The following is a 23,446-nucleotide window of genomic DNA, read 5'->3' on the forward strand; positions in this document are numbered from 1 at the left end:
ATCCTTGGCATCATTCAAAGAATGGCCACGACCTTAGCACACGGGTGTAGGCGTACACCCGTTATGTATTTCATTATTGTATAATCGTCGGCCGAGAGAAGTCTTGCGACGGAATTATATTAAGTGGTGTGTCTATTGAACTTTAACCCGGCACGACCCAGGCCACTGAACGCATAACGAACATGTAATTCTTTTACAAGATTATTGAGCAAATAATTATCCCAAGTTATAAAAAGTTTTATGCCACGGGCATTTAAATCAATTTTAAACATTTTCAAAATGAGTCAGTTAAATTGTATTTACCAGTGTAAACTGACGTATTTTTCAAAAAGGCTAAGTGCAGGTACTACGCGTAATAGGCTGGTCACTCCTTAAGCATCCATAGAAGTCTCGCAAGCTTAGGATGCATGAAGTCTGTTGAAATGAAGTTTCCTTTTTGTTTGAATCTGCTTGTGGATCTATTTCGACATTTTGTGATACTTGAATATTACGATAATTTATGTTGAAATAAATCTTTCTTTTGCTTCCGCTGTGCATTTGATTATTGTATGTTTGACTATGACGATATCAACTACGTCACGGAACCCCCACCGGGCCCACCGGTGACACGTGGAAATTAGGGGTGTGACACCCGACCACTAGCAGAATCATTGCATTACATCCCCGTTGAAAACAAGTGGTTGTAATGATGGCACCCTTGATTAAAACGCTTCTCCTTACAACTCTCATCAAATGCCTCACCTTCCTTTTTATTACAGTCATACGACACGTTTTTTTGTTCTTCAATCTTTGTTACTTGTTAATGTTTTATTTTTTTCTGCTTTTAGAAAGATTTGACCACCTAACGACTGTAAAATGTCTCGTGTGATTGACACCTTAAATCCCTTAAATACTTTGGGTAAAATCTAATTTCCATTTCATACGGGCTGTATACGGTTATACGGTCCGTATACATCGTTCGTATACATTGTATACGACCAGGCAAATTATTTACACATGGTGTATACGGGTCGTATACAGTTATACGGCCCGTATGGAATGTAAAAAACTGACAAAGTCTGCTGCCACGAATGGTGGCTCGCTGCCCACGAAGACATAAGCTATACGGCCCGTATGAACTCGATCGATCCAATTTATAGGCTTTCCGTATGGTGGCTCGCGGCCCACGAAGACATAAGTTAACTCTCTCGCAGCCCGCGAGAGAGTAGACTAGGGCTTAGGGTTGGCTAGTCAGCGAACCTAGCTTTGACACATGTCGACACATGTCAGCAAGGGTGTCCGGCAAGCAACCGGGGCTCGCGCCCCGCAAGAGAGCAAAGGGGTCTTGGTCACGGTCCGCGACAAACCCATGAATTTTGCTTTACTTGTTTTTTATAAGTATAAGGGTATTCTGGGTCTGTTTCTCGCGTACGGGATATATTTCAGGACATTTAGGGTCACTTTAAGGGTTCTAGGAGGGTTGTTATACCCTTTGGGCGAGAATGACCAGAGTAGCTATCGGCGAAAAATTAAAAGCCTTACTGAAACGTCTTTTTGAGAAACCACCAGACCGAACAGACGAGAAATACGAACAATGGGAACAAGATGACCTGGTGGTGTTCTCTTGGCTCATCCAAAATATCGAACTGTCGCTAGCCAGCAACCTAACCGAATTCCCTATAGTGAACACGCTATGGATGCTCTAATGGTCACGTATAGTAGCGCGAAAGACAAGTTGCAGACTTTTGATTTACACGTTAAAGCTAACGAGTTTAAACAGAATGGCGTACCACTTGAAGACTTCTGGATAGTAATGCAGGGGATATGGGGCGAGACTGAAAGACGAGACTTAAATCCGATGACCTGTGCTACTGATATCACCACCTACAACACTATTAGGGCAAAACAGAAACTTTTCCGATTCCTGAATGCCTTAGACCCAAAATTCGATCCCATTAAAAGGGAGATTCTTAGGTGGGATCCCCTACCAACGGCGGAGACGGCATACGCCGTTGTTCGGAAAGAAGCGGCTCACCTAAATATTCTTGGGGCTGGTTCCTCATCTTCACAGGGCATTGCCACCGGATTTGTTACCACCGGAACAGAAGGGGCTGGATATGTCTCACAACGTAGGACCGGTTCAGGCGTAAAAGTCTCCGGAACTACAACACGGGTTGACAAATCGAAGTTGAAATGCACCTATTATGGCATGTCCAAACATATAAAGGAGCAATGTTTTCAGTTAGTAGGTTACCCGGATTAGTGGGCCGACGGTCACAAGAAAGGAAAAAAGGAAGTAGGAGACGCGGCGGTGTCTGCTTCCCTGGGCAACCTTGAGGCCGCCAGCGGCGGTGACAATCTGACCGGAGCTTTTATGGCTGTGGCGGCTGAAACTTATGGAGATAACTCAGGTGACTCAACTTGGAATAAAGATAAGGGGGTATTTATTAACCCTACATTTGTTTCTTATAACCATCACAAGTTATGCCAATGTTCAAAAACCACCCCGCAAGTTATTAATAAAACAAATTAGGCAAATGTTGGAAGGGTTAATATGGCAAGACACGATTGTAAATCCGGGTCTTGGATTTGGGATTGTGGTGCCACTGACACCATGATGAACGATCCTTCCGGCATTGATGTTGCCTCAAAACCCCAAAGAACGCACATACAAACTGCAAACAGAGAAGTTATGCAAGTGAAGGGAGGGGGTACAATAGAATTGTCACCCAAATTGAGATTAAAAATATTGTCTCTATATACCATCTTTGTCCCACAAACTTTTATCTGTAAGTCACGTAACAAAGGAGTTAAATTGTACACTTCTGATGCATCCTACGTTTTGTATACTGCAGGACATCAGGACGCGAATGATTATTGGACGTGGCACTGAAAGGCAATGGTTGTATTATGTAGATGAAGTGACTCAGCAAGGTACTGCGACTTTAGCTCATGAAACCGTTGACAGGGAGGCCTAGTTATGGCATAGAAGACTTGGACATCCGTCTTCGGGTTATTTACGTTGCTTATTTCCTATACTCTTTTGTTCAAATAAATCATTAAACTGTGAAACTTGTGTTTTGGCCAAAAGTCATAGGCACACTTTTAAACCAAATAATACTAGAGTTGATTGTCCCTTTGATTTGATTCATTCTGATGTGTGGGGTCTTGCGCTAGTTAATGGGGGTCAAAATTTTCGATACTTTCTTTTGTTTGTTGATGATTGAACTCGTATGTCTTGGACGTACTTCCTGAAAAACAAATCCGAAGAATTTGATAAATTTGTTTTTTTCATACATAATCAAAACCCAGTTTCAATGAGATATCAAAGTTCTTCGGTCTGGTAATGGGGGAGAGTTTGTGAACACCTCCATGAAACAATTTTTTCAAACAAAAGGAATGATTCACCAAACTTCCTGTCGACATACTCCAGAACAAAATGGAGTTGCCGAACGGAAGAACAGTATACTTCTAGAGATAACCCGAGCCCTCATAATCGGATCACAAGTCCCAACTACCACAGCAACATATCTCATCAATCGGCTTCCTACAATGATCCTTAAATTCAAAATACCCTTTACAAACCTTATCTGAACATACAAAAATCCCTCCAACTTTTACCTTAGAACTTCGCGTTTTTGGATGTTCTATTTTTGTTCACATACCTAAAACCGAACGTACCAAAATCGATGCTTGCGCCAAGAAATGTGTATTTGTGGGGTATGGTGTTGACAAGAAAGGGTATCGATGTTACAATCCAAAGAAACGTCACATATACACTACAATGGCTTGTGACTTCCTTGAAACTGAATACTTCTACCTCACCCAACACACTGGTCAGGGGGAGATCACACTGAGTTGGCTAAGTTGGATATCATCATCCGAGGAAGCTAGTCATAGTACACAAGCTGAGTCACCCCCATCTACCGAACCTACAATCAGTGTCACTGAACATGATCTTCCCAACCGAATGTCCAAGGTAAGTACTTCTCAAGACAATATTCATTCCAATACCGATGTTTTCAATACTAATGATGTTGGTAGCTCTGAGAATTTAGTGGATCATGATGAAGAAACAACTGATCCAACTGATTTGACACAAGAGGAACAACTTCAAAATGTTACCGAAGAGATTTTCTCCAGAAAGGGAAAGTCGAAGCTCCAGATACCCCATGGCGAATATTGCAAAGGGAAATCTGACGAAAGAAGCAAATGGATTTATGTCTGCTATTCTCTCTGAAGAAATACCAACTTCGATCAATGAGGCACTAGAATCACAAATTTGGAAAGAAGCAATGAAGACGGAGATGGATGCTCTAAAGAAAAATGAAACATGGGAAAAATGTATCCTACCTCCAGGAAAAGAACCTGTAGGATGTCACTGGGTGTTTACTACGAAGTATAAGCCGGATGGGACAGTTGAACGGTACAAAGCCCGATTGGTGGCTAAGGGGTATACTCAGACTTACGGGATTGATTATTCCGAAACTTTCTCTCCTGTTGCCAAAATTGATACAATAAGAGTCCTATTCTCAATAGCAGCAAACAAAGATTGGCCTCTCCATCAACTGGATTTTAAAAATGCCTTCTTGCATGGAGAATTAAAAGAAGAGGTGTATATGGAAGCTCCTCCCAGTTTTTCAAAATACTTTAAAGATGGTGAAGTCTGTTATCTTAAGAAATCTCTCTATGGGCTGAAACAATCCCCTATAGCTTGGTTTGGGAGGTTTATTGTGGCAATGAAAAAATATGGTTTCAAACAAAGCAATTCTGATCATACCTTGTTTCTTAAACGAAGAGAAAAGCTGGTAACGTGTCTGATTATTTATGTCGATGACATGATTATTACGGTAAATGATGAAGAAGAGATGAAGAAATTAAAAGAAAAATTACTTGTCGAGTTTGAAATGAAAGACTTGGGTAGACTTAAGTACTTCTTGGGTATTAAAGTACTTAGGTCTAAACAGGGAATTTTCATTTGCCAGAAAAAATACATCCTTGACTTATTGGCAGAAACAGGGATGATCGACTATAAACCTGTGGATACCCCGATGATAGCTGACAGAGAGAGATACCAACGATTGGTGGGAAAACTAATATACCTGTCTCATACCCGTCCTGACATTGCATATGCAGTAGGGGTAGTTAGTCAGTTCATGCATCAACCGCAAGCTGCTCATATGGAGGCAGTCTGGAGGATTATTAAATATCTTAAGGGAACAGTAGGACACGGAATGTTATTCAGATCAAATGGGCATCTAACGGTAAGACCCTTACCAATATTTAAAGGTTTCCTTATAAATTTAGACTAAATTCATGTGTATTAACGATTACACATACTTATATGTGAATTCGAGTTTGTTAAAACATTTTATTGACTTAAATATTTCAACATCATACATTGATATCGTCATTTAAAATGTGACGACGACATGTATCGTGGAAGCTTGTAACTTGATCGTGTTCGGTTCTTCGTTGAGCTTGATCGTCCTCCGGTACGGTAAATTATACCTACAATTCATAAAACATGAATTGAATTAGTCATACGTAGTTTAAAACGTAGTTAAACGAGTTCGCGAGACAAAACTGATTAAACAAACAATTTTTGCCAAAACTGGTCGTCGTCGCGTGTCGCGCCGCCACCACATTGCTCCTTCGCGTGGCGTGAGGAGTACCTTTTTCCAGCAGGTTGGTTTACAGACCTGCATTTTCCCAGCAATACTAGTTTTTACAGAAATTACCATAACTTATTCGTTATTGATCCGTTTTACACGATTTTTTTTCCTATGTGATTGTAATTTGATTCTCCATCACATGGAGTTAAAATTCGTCATCCGGACTAATAAAATTCTTGATTTTTAAGCTCTCGGCTTATAATTTTTCTACAAAATAATGACCCGTTCATGATTTTTTTATCAAACAAACTTGTTTGTCGCAACTCAATTTCTCATGAACATATTATTATAATTGTTTCCTATTATACAAGGTTCGATTCACGGGTTTTTACACATCCTTAATCCGTGTTTACTTATAATCTTATTTTGACCCGTTAAGAGTGTTTAAGCACTTTTAGCTTAAATCGCGCTCATTTCTTATTTGCATCATAATTCCACATTTCCATATTGATTAGTCTTCCACCACAACTATAATTGTGGTGGATTTAATGTGGTAGACTACTTATTCCGAGTTCTATACCTCGTTTTGTCTTTTTACGACAAAGACGCATTTTAAGGCATTTGTCTCACAAGGATCATGCCTTTCGCTTTTACACTTATCCTAGTGATTTATTTGATAGAAATAGTTATTTCTAACCAACCCGTAAGGGTCGTTTGCTTGATTTATCGATCAAGGGCATTTTGGTCCATTTTAGCCTTTCATTTACGATGAAGGACTTTTGAAGGCATGTTTGACCAAAATCCTTCTTTTTAACTATGATTTTGTTTGAAAAGTCATTATGTTTTCAAACACAGTGACTATAATTTGAATCATTCGGTTTACCTATTAAAGTAACCAAATGTCTATTTTTTACTTTGTCTAACTCTCATAGAACTTCAAGTTCTAAATGAGTAATTACCCTATTACACATACCTGGCTCGGATTAATATATTGACCCGTTTTATACTTTGCTTTAATAACCGCTAATTAATAGCGACACGAATATCCATTAGATATTTTCTCCTGTAAGCACATAACTCGACAAATAATCATTAGTCAATATTGTCAAAGGGTGATATTTTCACCTTTTGACCCGTTTTGGTCTAAGTGACCGTTCATCTTTGCGAGATAATATTTATTACCATCTCATCTACATGACTCGCTTCGGTTTACACTGTACGGTCATTTTACTTATAAACCATTTTCTAAATCTTTTGACCCATTAGGGCTTACTCCATAAAGTGTCTTTTCAAAAACTAACGGTTATTGTCAACGCGTGACCGAATTACCGTTTTACCCTTTTTATTTATTTTTGGTTTACCCTATAAGGTAACCATTCTAAACTCCTTATGTATTCGTCATTGTATAACCAATTAATCGTATTATTCTCTTTTTAACCATTAGCATGGTTTCTTATCATTTTCCCTTATTTCTTTCCGTACGACTATACGTCGGAACATCATATATCAATTACTTATTTGTCTTATTCATAATTAATACAATAAGAGAATATTCTACAATTTAAGAAGAGTGTAAGCTATACTTACCTTGCATCCGAATTACGCTTTTCCTTCATTACTTGATTCGTTTGACCCGCTTCCTTCTCAAGCTTCCACCTAGCTTGTCGAGCATCAAACTATATCATAATTCGTAAGATGGTTAGCTTAGTCATTATCAATCATGACTACTCCATCTTACGGGTTTACGTCGAAATTATCATTCGATCATATTTTTGGTCATTTTGACTTTTAAAAGTCAAACTGGTTATTAACGAAAGTAATTACACGATGTAGCTCAACTGCTCGTTTTATTACTTTGTCAATATCCGGTAAGCATCATTCTTATGCTACCATTTTAACTACTTATTAAATCAAGTTATCGAAATCATATCTTATTGAATTATCATTACATCAATCATTCTTAACACATGATGATATCAAACATCATTTTAACATGAATCTATCATCATTTTCATTTTCATTTTATCATATCAAACCCATTTCATAGTAAGTATGATTATATACTCAAACACACAATTTGTTCAAGTATTTCCTTATTAGTATCATGTATGATAATTCTAAACACAGTTATGTCATCAATTTCATCCTATGATTAAACCCCACTTATCCTAGTGTGGTAAATCATCTAAACCTTCAATTCCTAGCATCATATGTATAATTTTCACTTAGGGTTTTGTTCCTAAGCAAGTATACATCACTAATTCAGCCATAGCTTCTATAGTTCATACATAATTCACGATTATAATGTTTCTTCAAATTTCACAACTTCACAAATCATCAAAATTTTACATACCTTATGATCCCCTAGCTTAGGTGATCATTAATTCACGTTCAATTGTGAATTTGAGCTTCATTTGAGCCTTCAATTTGATGATTTGGTTGGAACTTAGGGTTTTGGCTCCAAGGAGTCTCCTGAGGTCGAACAGAACACATATATGTGTGTGTTTTGTCTTAAACCTCCTTTTTATTAAATAAACTTTCAAGTTTATCCATATTTGGCCCCTTATGTTTAGTTAGTTATTAATTAGGCTACAACCTACTTATTTCTAACATTATTCTCACTTATTAACTAGGTTAAACATTCCTAGTTAACTTAGTGGGTTCGGGGAATTTATGACTCAGTTTATTTTAAGTCCCGTTAACTCGGGCCTTTTATAAACTTTATTTCCTCAAAAGCCTTTATCCAACTTTTATTTAATATTATGTTTATTTATTTAAAATCCTAATATTCACCGGGTTACTTTTACCACTAACGGTACTTTACTCGTCTTTTAGTATTAACGTGGTTTGATTACCAAACCCGTTTTCGGGGTGTTACACTAACGGTTCAGGCATACACTGATGCAGATTTGGCAGGAGATGAAGGAGATTGAAGGTCAACCTCTGGTTACTTTACTCTGGTTGGAGGAAAACTTGTCACGTGGAAAAGTAAAAAACAAAAGCTTGTTGCTCTATCTAGTGCTGAGGCCGAATTCAGAGGGATTGCACGAGGTCTAGCTAAGATACTGTGGATACAAAAACTTTTAACTGAGGTGGGTGTCTTACAAAATAAAACTATTAAAATCATGTGTGACAATGAAGCAGCCATACAAATTTCTGAGAACCCAGTGCAACATGATAGTACTAAACATGTGGAGGTTGACAGGCATTTCATTAAGGAAAAGTTGGAGGCAAAGATCATAGAGCTTCCCTTTGTTCGATCCGAAGACCAACTAGCTGACATTTTAACAAAAGCCACAAATAGAAGAATCTTTGCAAATTGTTTGGACAAGTTGAACATTGGTGATCCCACTATTCAACTTGAGGTGGAGTGTTAAAAAGGAAAATATATTTTTAGAGGGAATTATGGATTGGCATTCATCATCTCCAAAAATAACCGATGTGCCAGCTTATGATTTCTCAATCCCAGCCGTGTTATTCTCTTTGTTTCTTTTGTAACAAGTTTCTGTAAGCCTATAAATAGAGGCTATCTTTTTCTTTGTATAATACAAAAAACAATAATCAATAAAAAGCAATTCCCTCTGATCATCATTCGAAACAAATATTATTAGCATAAATTTGGCCTCATTTTCAGTCATAGAACCCTAAAACATCTACACTGTTGTTTTTTCTTGAAAATCAAGTGGAAGAAGTTTGTATATGTGATGAGATTACTTGCCTGAGTTGTGGGTAGGGACGAAGGAGGAGGGGTGGCAAACACCCTACACGACGGTCTCCTCCGATGTTGAAAAACAGGTGGTGAAATATGTTTTATTTGTGTATATATATTTTATTTTTTACAAGATATATATTATTTACAAAATAGTCCCGAAAGAGTGAAATGACAAATACGCCCTTATGTTCATGGCACATGATCCAAAAAAATATCTGATTTAGCCTCAAAAGACATACCATGCAAGATTTTCAAACAATAGGTATAAAACTCGTCAATTTTAAAATCTATACTAGCTTATTAAGCATTCTTGGTTTTCTACCCTTATGGTAATTTTACATTGTGTACACATTTTGAAACAACATGTACAAGAGAGCCAAACTATTTTAGAGGGGGTAAACTTGCGCATTGTCCAAAGTTTTAAGACACTTTAGGGGTATAATTGGAATTTTGGATTACCTGAGCTTCCATCATCTCTTCCACATCCCACCACAACCCTCATCAATCATGTCAATGAATGCGAAAGTTAATCCTAATTGAATGTTGCACTTGAAGCGTCGTGCGTTTCCATCCCACCCACTCAATTTATGGTTTAGAACTGATAATTTTATTCGAAACGCCTCATCCGTTCCAAATTGCAATAGTGCTTACTGCTATATTGGTAACTGATAACAATTTTATTGTTTCTTGGTGTCTCAACACGGAAAATGTGATGATATGTGAAGCAAATATTGATCATGGAGTCATATTTAATTCTATTGGTTTTTTGTTTTGCAGTTACAGGCGATTGGAGGATGTAGGGCATTGTTCTTGGTTCGGAGTTAAGTTCTTTGAATCCTTTGGGGAAAACGGAGCTACCTTTGAAGCTCGATTTCAAGACTTCTGTAAGATTTTTATTTTCGTTTTTCTTTCTTGTTTTTTAAACTCGATTAGTTTATGTTATTCATCAATTCTTGCATCTGGTTCTTTGATTATTAGTTTGTTATATATAATTCTTATTTCTAGACTTGATTTGTTGTATCTTACTGCTAAATTTGACTTTTTGGTTTGGTCTACCCATAGGATAAACTAACAATGGATTGGGAATTTCAATTAAATTTAAGGCGCCTAAATTAGGCAAATTCAGAATTCCATACAGGTTAACTCAAATTCACATAGCCACTTAATCAAAATGTTTTTCTATCTTATTTTAGTCATCTTAGCTAATCAAGTCAACTGATGATGTAAGTATGAGCTTTCACTTTGTTATCCTTGATATCATGATTTTTTCTATTCATTTTTAATTTTCCAGCATTCATTTCTTTGTCGAACAACAGTCTGATTTTGGATCATATAATATATATAATATGGTGTTAGTTTCGATTTATATCTTCAGTTCTTTGGGAAACACAAGCTGGAATTGGTGATGATGTACATTAAGCATGGTGATCTTGGAAATGCTTGGAACGTGTTCAATGAAATGCTTGAACGATTAAGATGGCATGTGAAGGGTTTCATGAACAAATCCTTGTTGATGAAATATGGGAGCATACGGTTGAGATGTCGATGCTCCTTGTGACTTGTACACAACAGAACAATCCTCGTAGCCCATGGTATGCTACATTATCTACAACTTGAAAATTAATTTGGATGAGATGTTGAGCCACCTATGGCGATAACCGAGATCTAAGGAGCGGCGTCTTGCTTGCCTTAAACGCATTGAACCGCTTTTCAGTGGTATGGGTATTGTATTGTTGGGTCATTTCAGGCGCCTTCTTCCCCTTTTTTCCAAGTGGTTGCATGCTGATGATGATGCAAGTGTTCTATTGATAAGATTAACTCTAAAAGAACATTATCCCGTTGAAAGTTAGAAACTAGAATAAAGAACATATTTTTTAGGAGATCATCGTACCCACTCCTTTACGATCCCTATAACCCATTTATCACAGCCCCCAACTCGTTCATAACCCATTTACAACATGATATATCCACTGGTCTGTAACCCCTTTGATTAGTTTATATAAATGGGTTACATGGCCCAGAACACATGGAGGATGACGCCAAAGTTTAAAGGCTAAACTAGCATATAAACCGTTAACCGTCTAATTTTTGAGTTTCTTTGAAACAACGTAGTGTATAGGATTCTTTCTTTTTTATTGCTTTAAATATTTAAAAGTCCTGTTTCTTAGTGATGTCAAAATTACAAAGGAACATATATGTTTGAATTGCCAAGCATGGAAGATCATATAGGAAAATGATGTAAATAATATAAATATTAAAAAATTCTGTTTTTGTTGCTAAATATGTTAAGTGTAAAGATTTAAAGTTTCAGTTCATCCAATTTGCAGGTCCTCGGCAGTATCAAAACAGTTATAAAGTTCACATGGATAAGATATTCACCGTATTAAGACAAGTAATGTTTATCTTCTCTGCTTAACAGTACTTAGTGGGTAAAGTATAAGGAAAGACACACTCGGTTTCCCATCTGCCCATCTTAATAACGTGTTCTAAATTCTCTTAGATTGATAGATGAGTTGGTGATTTTATACAAGGATGCATCAATGAAAGTTGAAAGAGAGAATATACGAGCTCGTATACTTCAAATACTCATCTTGCTTCAATAGTAATATTCAAATCCTGATTGTTTTATGGGTACCAATGTACCATAACCAATACTACTTACTTGATTTGATCTGCTTTTTTATCAATCATTTTCAGATGCAAAGGCCAACAGTTTGAAGCAGCTTGGATAAAACACAAACATGATCCAAATTTATCGACACTTTCTTCCTCACTCACTCAATGTAGTAGCTGATTATTTCAACTCTATCACAGCTGGAAACACACAAATGCCTAATTGGACAAGAACTGAGAGTTCATCTGATAGATCTCTTTATCTTAGCCATTAATTGCAGCCCGTCATTTGTCTGGTACAAAAGCCGCCAAGTTGGAGTTGTACACTTGGCTCTCCAAAATGATACCACCGGTTTAATTTTAAGGTCATTTACTTAAATCCTTTATTCCCCTCCTTACTTTAATGAAAATTATTAGCTATAAGTATTAAAAACATGTTTATCCAAATAGTTTGCAGAAAAAAGTTTTTCCCTTTAGAAAACTAGAAGTGGCAATTTCAACTGTCTTACTTGTAAACGAGTTGACTTGGTTTATCTTTGTCTCCAATGGTCAATGGGTAAAGCTTAAAAGAAAACGGGTCAAATGATTCAGACGGGTTGAAGATTGCCCATAAACCATCTTACTTGTAAACAAGTTGATTTATCTTTTTATCTCCAATGTTCATTGGGTAAAGCTTAAAAGAAAACGGGTCAAATGATTCAAACGGGTTGAAATTGCCCATGGTGTATTCAACGCTTATAAACTTCCTAAATTGTCTCTTTAAGAAATGTAGATTATTATTGTAATAACATAAATTATATTTAACGCATTTATTAACAGATTTTTTAAAAATGGATAAAAAGTGTTTCGGGTCACCCAACCTGACCCAAACCTAAAATATCCATGTTGACCCAGATGCATTACCCAACCTTCCCAATTTGGCACTTAAGAAAGATTTTGCAATTTCTTATTTTGAGTATTGTTTTTAACTTTTACTTAACTCGTGGTTCTAAGTTGTTGTGTTTTTTCTGTTAGAGTTGGCAAAATGATGTATTTGTAGTGGTGGAACCAGGAGAATTGGCTAAGAAGTTTCTACAGAGTGTCAAATAAAAGTCTGCTATCGTTGTTAAAAGGCTGACGTAGAAAGTACACGTCTACAATTACCAACATTTCTAGCGTTTCTGATTTGGTTGCATGTCGGCCTTATTTTTAAATAGGCGGTGTCGTACATCGTTATATAGAACGCCAGACCCAAGTATGCTTATGTAGCTTATGGTTGTTTATTTTATTAGCCGAGAATTATGCATGTGATTGTGTTTCTATATATTCATGATTGTATTATATTTAGGTTATGATTATTGTTTCCATATTTAGTGCTAGGGTTCAATCCCTGTATAAAGGGATCCTTTGTAATCTTATTATTCATTCAGAAAATACAATTCATAACCACTTTTATGGTATCAGAGCCCTAGGTTCTGAATACCCTCTTCCTGCTTTCTCTTTTTTTTTTCGATAACCTGTTGTTTCGACAACCTCTTCTTTTTTCTGATTACCTAGCACTTCTATCCTATGGATCCCGATAACAAGAACGATGAACCTGAGTCATCCAATTCCGATAAACTCACCAAAAATCTGCACCCAGCCTACTCAGTAATAAACGTGCAGTCCAAGATACGTACCTTTGATGGCGTTAAGGTTACGAATACTTCCTGGGTTAAACTTTTCCGACTCCATGCTGTGGTATATCAGGTCTTCGATCACATCGACGGATCCGAACCCCCACCAAAAACCGCTGCCGAATACCAATCATGGAAAGAACTGGATGCTCTCGTTCTCCAATGGATTTATAGCACCGTGTCTGACGATCTCCTGCCACGGGTTCTTGAAAGCGGCCCTATAGGTCACCATGCGTGGGTGAAGCTCGAAAAAATATACCTGAGCAACAAGAAAGCTCGGGTCGGGGCGCTTGAAACCAAGTTTTGCAACCTCACCTTGTCCGCCTGCTCGTCTTTGGATGACTACTGTCAGCGCCTCAAAGATCTCGCAAACCAGCTCGAGGACGTGGACCATCGGGTTACTGAAGAACGTCTGGTACTTCAACTTGTTCAGGGGCTGCATGCAGAATATGACACGACTGCCTCTCTTATTAACGCCAATAATGCAGATTGGGATCTTGCTAGGAGCATGTTGGAGATTGAAGTTATTCGACAAGAAGCCCGCCAAAAGACCACCCAGTCCGTCCATGTTGCAACATCTCAAAACCAAACCTCCCTGTAACACCTCGGAAATTCCTGTCCAATAAAATAAAGACACGTGTCATGTGAGACACATGTGTCAGGAACCTGGATCAAATAAAAGATGTATGGTAGGATTTTAAAAAGGGCGTCATGTTATTAAAATACCTCTGAACGACCCAAGGGCGACATGTTACTAAAACACCTCTGAACGACCCAAATTATAAATCCCAAGATCCTTAAATCATGATGATAAACATCTAATATGTTAACCGGTTGTCCTAAATAAATAAATTCCATCCTTATATGGAAAATGAGTTCTTTTGAGTGTTACTACAACATCCAGGAAACTAGATTCTTGAGTTTAAAGGAATTAAACTTGAACTACTCAAATTCATGGTAAGTTCTTGTCATTTCCGTCACATTAAAGCCTTCCACAAAGTGCCAAAGGTGTAAGTGCATGGCTAGGCATACAAAGACTGACCCCATGTGTCACACCCCGATATTTCCACGTATTACCGGTGGGCCCGGTGGGGAGTATCGTGACGTAGTTGATATCATCATAGTCAAACAACACAATTTAAATGCACAGCGGAAGCAAAAGATAATTTTGATTACAACCGAATGAGAATATCAAAGTATTACAAACGGTATGTAAAGGGATCCACAGGCGGATCAAATAAAAGAAACTGTTCAATAGACTTTAGGCATCTAGAACTGGCAAGATTCCTTATTAACGCCCTGAGCTCCCAGCCAATTACGTACAGTACCTGTCACTTAACCTTTTTGGAAAATACGTCAGTTTTCACCGGTAAATACAATTTAACTGACTCATTTTGAAAACGTTTAGAAAATTGATTTGAATGCACAAGGCACAAAACATTTTATAACTTGGGACAATTTTGTTAATAAAAATCTTGTATCCGATTTACATGTTTGTCCAACTTTTAGGGCCGGTGATAATACAAGCCGGTCAAAATTAATAGACACACCACAAATATAATCTCACAAAAAGACACCCTTACGAGTGAGTATATGCTTTACATAAGCAACAGGAGGTGTTATGCCTACACCTTGTGCTTACGTTGTGGCCATTCACTTTTTAAATGAGCCAAGGATATCCAGGACACGGTCATTAACCCCTAATGTTATTTGTTATCAAGCAATACAGATTAAAACGGGATTATGCAATTTAATCATCTCCAATTAAAAGGTTTCTACACCCGACCAAGCGATATTTTTATAATACCGTATCCCAAGCCCGTATAAGGGAAAATAAGTTAAAAGTATTTACCTGAGCTAGCAATGCAATTTATACTCAGCCGTATATCCTAATCAGCAAGCACAAGTACCTTTACTTGGGCTCTTAATCTGGAACGAAGGTTTTATTAACCTATTAGGTTCCTAACGGGTCTTATTTAAGCCTATGCTTAGAACGGTTAGTTTTAAAGGAGGATACGGTTCAAAACGCATGATTAAGCGCAGACCGGATTAGAATGTGATTTAGACCCGACAAGTACGAAGACTTGTATAATATGGGTAAACTAAACACATTCTGGATTTTGAGATAAAAATGATAAGGTTTGTCCCGTTTCGGCTAATTTATGCAAACTAGTAACATAAGCCGATCCGAACGCGAAAAGTGCGTAACGGGTAACCAAAAGAGTCATGAACAAGTTTCCTAAGTTAATATGCCTTAAATATGTTGTGATATCAGTAGGATACCTTCCGTTATGCCCAAAACGAGTTTAAGACCATTTTATGCCCCGAAGGGGTATTTTGGTCATTTTAAAGGTTATAAGAGAGTTTAAATAATAATCTGAGTTACAGGTCTAATATAATCAGTAAAAATACTTAATTTAATAAGTTATAATAGTAGGGTATCATATATATGTGAAATTTATAATTATAACCATACTATGCACCGAAGGGGCATTTTGGTAATTTCACATAAGGTTTAAAGGTCAAATTTGGAAATCTGAGTTTAAAACTTTTCCTTACTGTTAAAATATAAAAATTTACTGAATATATCAGTAGGCATCAACCCTTATATGTTTAAAATAGTTTTGATACATACTATGCGTTAAAAACGCTTAAAAAGGTGATTTAGAGCCATTTCCGGGTTTTCAAAGGAAAGCTGATGTTTTTTATTATTCCAGGAGGCTCAAAATAATTTATTTATTATATTAGATCAGTAGAAAAAGGTTTGGCATCAAAAGGATTTGTAAAACTCATTTTGTAGCCCAAAAGGGCAAAACCAACAACTACCGGATCAAGCTTAGAACCCTATGTTATGCTCAGCCTAAAAATAATTAAAAATCTCCAAAAATCCCAAAATAATATATTATATCAGTGGGTAAAAAGTTTGATATCAAAAATTGGGTTTAGATAGGCTATACGCTAATTACGCCATTTAATTAATAAAAAGCTTTCTATTTACGCTAATGAGCATAACTCTTAATCTAGACCTCAAACTGATGTCAAATTTTAGGTACAAGTTTATAATTCAGTAGTGAAGGTTTCTATCCTCTCACATTTTCAAAAATATCGTTTTAAGGTCAAAAAGGCCTAACGGTCAACATTTAGACATTTAACGGAAACATGCATGAACTAGGATTTCTATAGAACCAAGTTGTATAACCTTGGAGGGTTATACTAACTTATAATACGGTCCTAATGGAATCCTAAAGCATATCTAAATTAATCTAAATCGGGTTAGAACTTAAAGTCAAAGCAAAAGTCAACTTTTGCGACTTTCGGTTCCGGACCGAGCCTATACTTAGAATTGTCGGGTTGAATCATGCTTAGGCATGTTCAACTAATATTTACCAAGTTATTAAAGTGACAAAACTGATTTTATAGCTTCTATATTATTAGCTATGAATTTTATTTAAACTAACCCGATTGACTTTTATTTGACCCGACAATTAAACTAAGTAAACGTGGTAATTAGGAGGTGCTTGTTTGAGGGTTAAACACCTAACTAATTACGGTCACGTAGCCATGTTCGACGCGAACAATGGCTCAACCATTTTAAAGTCAAAGCGTTTATCGAAAACGCTTGACCTTCGGTTATAACCGCTAAATATTAAACTAAGCACGAAAGGACACTTACAAAGGGTCCAAGCAAGGAGGGAATTGATCTTAGATGCTCAGGTATGAAGCACAATGGCTCCAGCTTAGAACAATTCAGATCAAGTGTGAGTTGGGGTGAAATGGGTGGGGGTATTTATAGTTTTCGTACAACCGTTAAGATCGTTTATCGAAAACCGAGCTTCAATCTCAACCATCCATGTGGGCACATGGTTTACAAATACAAGGGGCACTTGAAAACCATCAAAATTGGCCCATAGATTGATGAAAAACCATTTGCAAGAGCTGGAATGAGCTGGAAATAGCTGGAAACACTTTTTGCTGGTCTGGGGATGTCTTACGGACCATAAGCAAAGGTCCATACGGACCGTAAGGACCTTGCAGGTCAGCAACTTTCAAAAATGGCAAAACAGGCCCCTGCACCCCCAAACTTGGTTTTCGATGCATTTTTGACACTTTTAAGCCCCGTTAGCCTCATTTCAAAGCTCTAAAATGAAGTTAAAGTATAGGGAACTTAAAGTATGTTCAAAAACATCTCGGATGTCGGTTTGTTTGGTCGTACGGTCCCGTTGTTCGGCTAATTACGACGAAACACGGACGGACGCTAAAAACGATCCAAGTTACGCGACGAATGGAATTTTATCAAGCCAAACACTAAAATAAAATATTTTAGTGCTTGCATAAATTTCTGGGTGTCCGGGGATATTCAGAATGCAAGATATGCGCGAAAATGCAAACTTATGCATTTTTGACACTTTTAGTCCCTGCATGACTTAAAAGTTTATTTTTGCCCACCAAACACCTCTAAGCCTATATATAAGCTATATAAAGAATAAATAGGGTATGATTAACTCATGGTCATACTCCGGAAGGTTCGATACCATACGAATCGGTATACTTTTGCAGTTTGACGCAAATAGTTCCTTTAATGCGCGAACTTGCGCAGATCATCGTTCAATAGTATCGAAACCTTATCCAACCCATATTAAGCATTCCTGGGAGTATTATTAAACATCACAATGCTTCGGGTTCGCTAAAAGGTCATTCAGAGGTATAATTAAACATATTGACACTTTTAATCCCTCTAATTTGCAAAGTTGCACGTAACATCACTTAAAGGCATAAAAGCCTTGGACGGCCAACGATTGGCATTCCTGAGAGTATAATAAAATATCATGAAGCTCTCGGTTTGTTAAAAGGTCACTCAGAGGTAAGAATTAACATGTTGAAGCTTTTAACCCTTTATTGCGCAAACTTTCAATTAATTCCGCAAACGGCTAAACTTGATTAACAAGTGGCTCATTTGTGAATATAAAACCGTAAAAGGTTATTTAAAAATTTATTTTAGGTATGATAATACTTCCAGTTCTTTTATAATTAATGTTTTTCGATTTTTCGAAAAATTAGTCCCTTAAATTCAAGGTTTGACTTTATTAGGGTTTATTACACGTGTCAATACTTCATTGGACGTGATTTTACGAGGTGTTACGTCCTCACCCCCTTAAAAGAAATCTCGACCTCGAGATTTGCTAATGTAATGGAAGTACTTTCTGTCTTATATTGGACTTAATTTTCATAGTATATTTGGGGCCTGTCCAAGCACCCAAGTTGACCTCTATAAAAAGTACATGTATCCTTTTGGAGCTTCTTAATTTGCTGATCCTTAATTGATACGGGTTTCTTGTCCAATCATAAAGTTTCATTAATCTGCCTATCATTACGCGATAATGTGTTTCGACTTATTGGCGAAACCTATCCTTAAATCATCAGTGTGGGTCGCATTGCGAGCTCCACTAGGCTCCTTACATAGGTTTTAGCTTATAGGCTATTGACCTTTGTTGCATTCGATTTTCTGAATGCTCCTATATATTCAGGACTTAACCTACCCTGAGAAATTTAAAATTCAGCACACCCTTCTTAGGGCGACACCTTCGATTGAACCTTATTCCTTATTAAGGACTTAAGAAGGTTGCGAATTTTGTCAATCCTCAATTTCTACCGATTACTGGCAACTTTAAGATGATTATGAATTCGAATGATCTTATTTGTTGTTTCCAATGCAACTTTCAGATCCTGATAATTGGACTTACCAGAACAATAGATGTTTAACATTCCATCTATACAAGGTCCCCAAAGGAGCAGCCTTGATTCTTACATAACAATTATTATAAAAATCTTATTCTAAGGTGAGATGGTTATATTCAACCATTGCTTAATACTAATATTAAGGAATAGTTAATTCTTACAGCTAGTCGAACAATTCGACGATCCTGGGCAGCTAATGGCGATTCTTAATTGTTGCCTAATTAGGGTTGCGGTAATCAATGCATAAGCAAAATGAACCGTCTTTCTTAATTAACTATATCAAATCCTCAGAATATCGAGTTAGGCTATGTGAATCCTCTAATTTAAAACTTACTTAATCAGGGTTTCGATTCTTCCAATGATGATACCAGTTATCATGGAGGTTTCGCAATAATGCAGCCCTAAGCGGGATGTTGATCTTAACTCTACTTGCCTCTAAGGAGGTAAACAGGGTAATCTTTGGAGAAGATAATCAAGACACACGGAGATTACATAGATTTTCCAAATCTCAGGCTTCAGTTCACCCATCATTGCTTGTGTCAATTAAGTGACACGTTTATGTTACAAGTCCATGAATTCCGTAATTGGGAACATTTACTTGGACAATTCCATTCTGGATATCTTCTTTGAATACCATTAGTTGACTTTAGTACCATATGACCATCGGAATATCTTTGTGGTCCCATGCATTAAACCTCCATACTGATCAGGCATGGAAGCAATCTATGGAACATATTAAGATACACCAATCCTCATATGGCGCTTTTGTCATACCACTTGGTATTCGTAATCAATAGGGGTCAAGGAGATATCAATTACATATGAATGCACTTTATCTGGAGAAAGGGTACATTAGAATTTCACGACTGGAGATTTCTGACAGGAACAAAAGAAATGGTTCCTATGATTTTGTTTGTAAGTTTTATCTTACTCTTAATATCTATAGTTCCTATGAAAGGTTTTAAAAGCTTGCTATACTTATAGCTTATGAAGGATTTATTGGTTCCCGAACCAAAATAAAAACACTTAGCATTTATATCACTGATAAATGTCAAGGAATGTACCTGATGCCATTATTTATGAACTAGCTCAAACATTTTAGGAGCTTTCATTCATAGGCTTTCCTTTCTTAGCCACATTTCCTTTGACATATTTAGGGCATGTAGTCTTAATGTGGCCTTTCTCATTACAGCCGAAGCAGATTGCATTTTCTATGTCATTGCAATCCAATGTTTTATGCTCCCTTGATTTGCAGATCCCGCAAGCCCTAGGCTGTGACTGGGATTTTGGTTCGTATCTGCATTTCCCATAATGGCGCTTCTTGCATGTCTTGCATACAGGTTTCTGGTTGGACTTTTGTTTGTTCTTTCTCTTAGAACTCTGGGAGTTACCTTCCTCCCTTTTCCTTTTTAGTTCATCCTTTGCATTAGAGGCATGGACGCGATCATTCTTGTGAGTAAGGAAGTGTGGTCTTGGATGAGATTTGGAGCAATTAGCATTAGGATCCTGGAACTTTTTCACAGCCTTCTTCACAGCTTTTCCAACAGCTGCGTCTATCATAGTTTGAAGAACATAATTGGAAATTCTAAGGTTCACAATTGTAGCATCATTGGCACGTGTCACATCATCCATAATACGATCAACGGCTGTCTTATCCGAGTTTTCCATACTCGATATTGGTTCCTAACACCAATAAAACAATTACTTAGTTGCAATCCAACAACCGCTATTCATCATCCTGATGACTCAACATATACTATCCATGGTACCATTAAACCATATAGGCCAATATAGTACAAACATTCTTAATGAACGTTATTTAGATATGTATATATATTAATTATACTTAGCCTAGGCCATAAAAGACCATCAATGGCAATTAAGGTTTGGATCTAGTCCGTCACCTTTTTGACAGGGAATCAAACGTCACATCTGTCTTGAGCATATTGATGATTTTGGATAGCTTGAAAGCTTGACATAGGGTTGTTTGATAAGAGTGATTCCTAGTATAAAATATCTATCTAAGGTTGTTGAAGCAGTCTCTAGAGTATCATCGGCCAATTCCACCTTGCGCTATATGCCTAAGGTCCTTCTAGGCAGATACAACCGCTTACAACATTTATTGTCCATAATAGACTTATCTGTGCCAGAATCAAATAAATTTCTGCATAAACTCTTGATAAGGAAAGGTACCTGCTATATTGTCGTCATTCTGCACCATCTCCTGAGCGTTCCTCTGGAAGACTCACGCGTTTGTTTCTCTGGCCTCTCCATGCTTCTTTATAAGTTTTGGGCAGTTGGTTTTGATGTGCCCCTCCTCGTTACAATTGTAACATGTCGCATTCTTCAATTCCTTGCAATCTAAAGTCTTGTGACCCTTGGTCTTGCAAATTCCACACAGTTTAGCACTTGGGTCAATTGTACATTTTCCAAAATGTTGCTTTCTGCAGTTACTGCATTTGGGTTTGTCATTAGACTGACTCGAGTTTTTCCTAAACTCGGAATCTTTCCTATGCTCTGAACTTCCCTTCTTCTTTTTGTTAGATTGATGAGAGCTTTCCTCTTCTTCTTTCCTTTTTCCCTCGCTAGAGGTCTTAACAGACTTAGTTCTGATTACATCTAAGGTGAGAGATAAGGATAAGTCCACCGCGGACCTATATGTGGTAGGCCTAGATGCTTTAACATTTCCTTTTATCTCTGGTGCTAGGCCTCCAATAAAACGCGCTATGCGTTTAGGCTCAGGGGTGACTAAATAAGGAACTAAGCGGGACATAGTGTTAAGACTTGTCACATATGCCTGACAATCCAAATTCTTCATGACCAGAGTTAAGAAGTCCGATTCTATCTTTTCTACCTCATGCTGAGGACAATAGTTTTCCTTGATTAATGCATCGAATTGATCCCAAGATAAGTTATAGAGTAGGGTCTTTCCCGTGGCTTGGAGTAATGATCTCCACCATGCCAACGCTTCTCCTTTGAATGATTGTGAAACAAATTTCACAACATCCTGTTCTACACAACCACTGATGTCAACAACAGTGTCCATCTCATCAAGCCATGTCATACAATCGATGGCTCCTTTCTCTCCTGTAAAGTCTCTGGGCTTGCAGGAGAGAAAATATTTATATGAGCAGGTCTTAACTGGTGCCTCTTGATGAAGCACAACCTGTCTAGACGGAACACTCCTCTGATTTGATGAGTGATGAACATCGTCCTCCCTTGACTCATGCGTTTCAGAAGGGGGCTTACTACGAGCCACATATAGAGTCTTAGAGTGGGTATCATTTGATTCATTATGCTGTCTGTCAAGAGCTCGAGTGACAGCATTATCTATTAATGCCTGTAGTTCCGCTCCAGTTATATTAATTCTGGTAGTATCATTGTTCTCCTTCGGGTGGCTGTTAACCTCATCTGATCCAGCCATGTAGCTTGATTGCTACATAAATATTGATAATAATTTATTTGAAGGTTATTATGGAATTATCATTTTTGATGATTCATTAACGATGGTAATATGAACCATATGGGTTAATTTGTTAATTATATTTAATTAGTATTTTCATTATAATTTATCCTAGTTATAAAACATTAAGGATATTAAAGTGGCACAAAAGGCCTAATCACAAGGATAGTTTTTGAATTTATAAGCCATGATCATATGGGATCGAGGCATTTAGGGTATGGACATAGTTGGTTACTTTTCTTGACAGAGAGTCGAAGACTACAACTGTCTTTTGTCTTTTAGGACAATAGATATAGCCCGTAGGCATTTCCCTTCTGAGGGATGTTTATGGTATGATCATCTTTTCAGATGCTATTAGTCGAGATCGTACGGATCCTACTGACTATTATGCTTGGACGCAGTCCAACATCTTTAGATAGGGGTCAAAGACCACCACCGTCATTGTCTTATCGGACAACAAGTTTAGCCCGTAGGCACTTCATCACTAATGGATGTTTATAATATGATTATCTTATAGGATGATATAAGCCCTGATTTCTGGATCATTAGGCTAGATCAGGAAGTTTGAAGAATTCCAATATAGGAATGACTATTGTGATTTTCTCGAATCACTTTTGTCAGTAGTGCTAACACGTTATTAGGTGTTAACAAGGATCTAAATCTCTTTTAAACA

The 23,446-nt window shown here is 37.2% G+C and overlaps 1 protein-coding gene across 1 annotated transcript; it reads left to right on the top strand.

The window, feature by feature from the left end:
* Positions 1–13,467: 13,467 nt before the first annotated feature.
* LOC110924016 lies at positions 13,468–14,175 on the top strand. The gene has a single exon (XM_022168061.1). It carries the CDS (start codon positions 13,468–13,470, stop codon positions 14,173–14,175), a length of 708 nt encoding a protein of 235 aa, XP_022023753.1.
* The last annotated feature ends 9,271 nt before the right edge of the window (positions 14,176–23,446 follow it).

Source organism: Helianthus annuus, chromosome 17 (genome assembly GCF_002127325.2).
Source record: "Helianthus annuus cultivar XRQ/B chromosome 17, HanXRQr2.0-SUNRISE, whole genome shotgun sequence".
NCBI classification, from domain to species: domain Eukaryota; kingdom Viridiplantae; phylum Streptophyta; class Magnoliopsida; order Asterales; family Asteraceae; genus Helianthus; species Helianthus annuus.

Bases quoted from the DNA above. Each gene is read 5' to 3' on its own strand.
- LOC110924016 (XM_022168061.1), top strand. From the start codon at position 13,468: ATGGATCCCGATAACAAGAACGATGAACCTGAGTCATCCAATTCCGAT.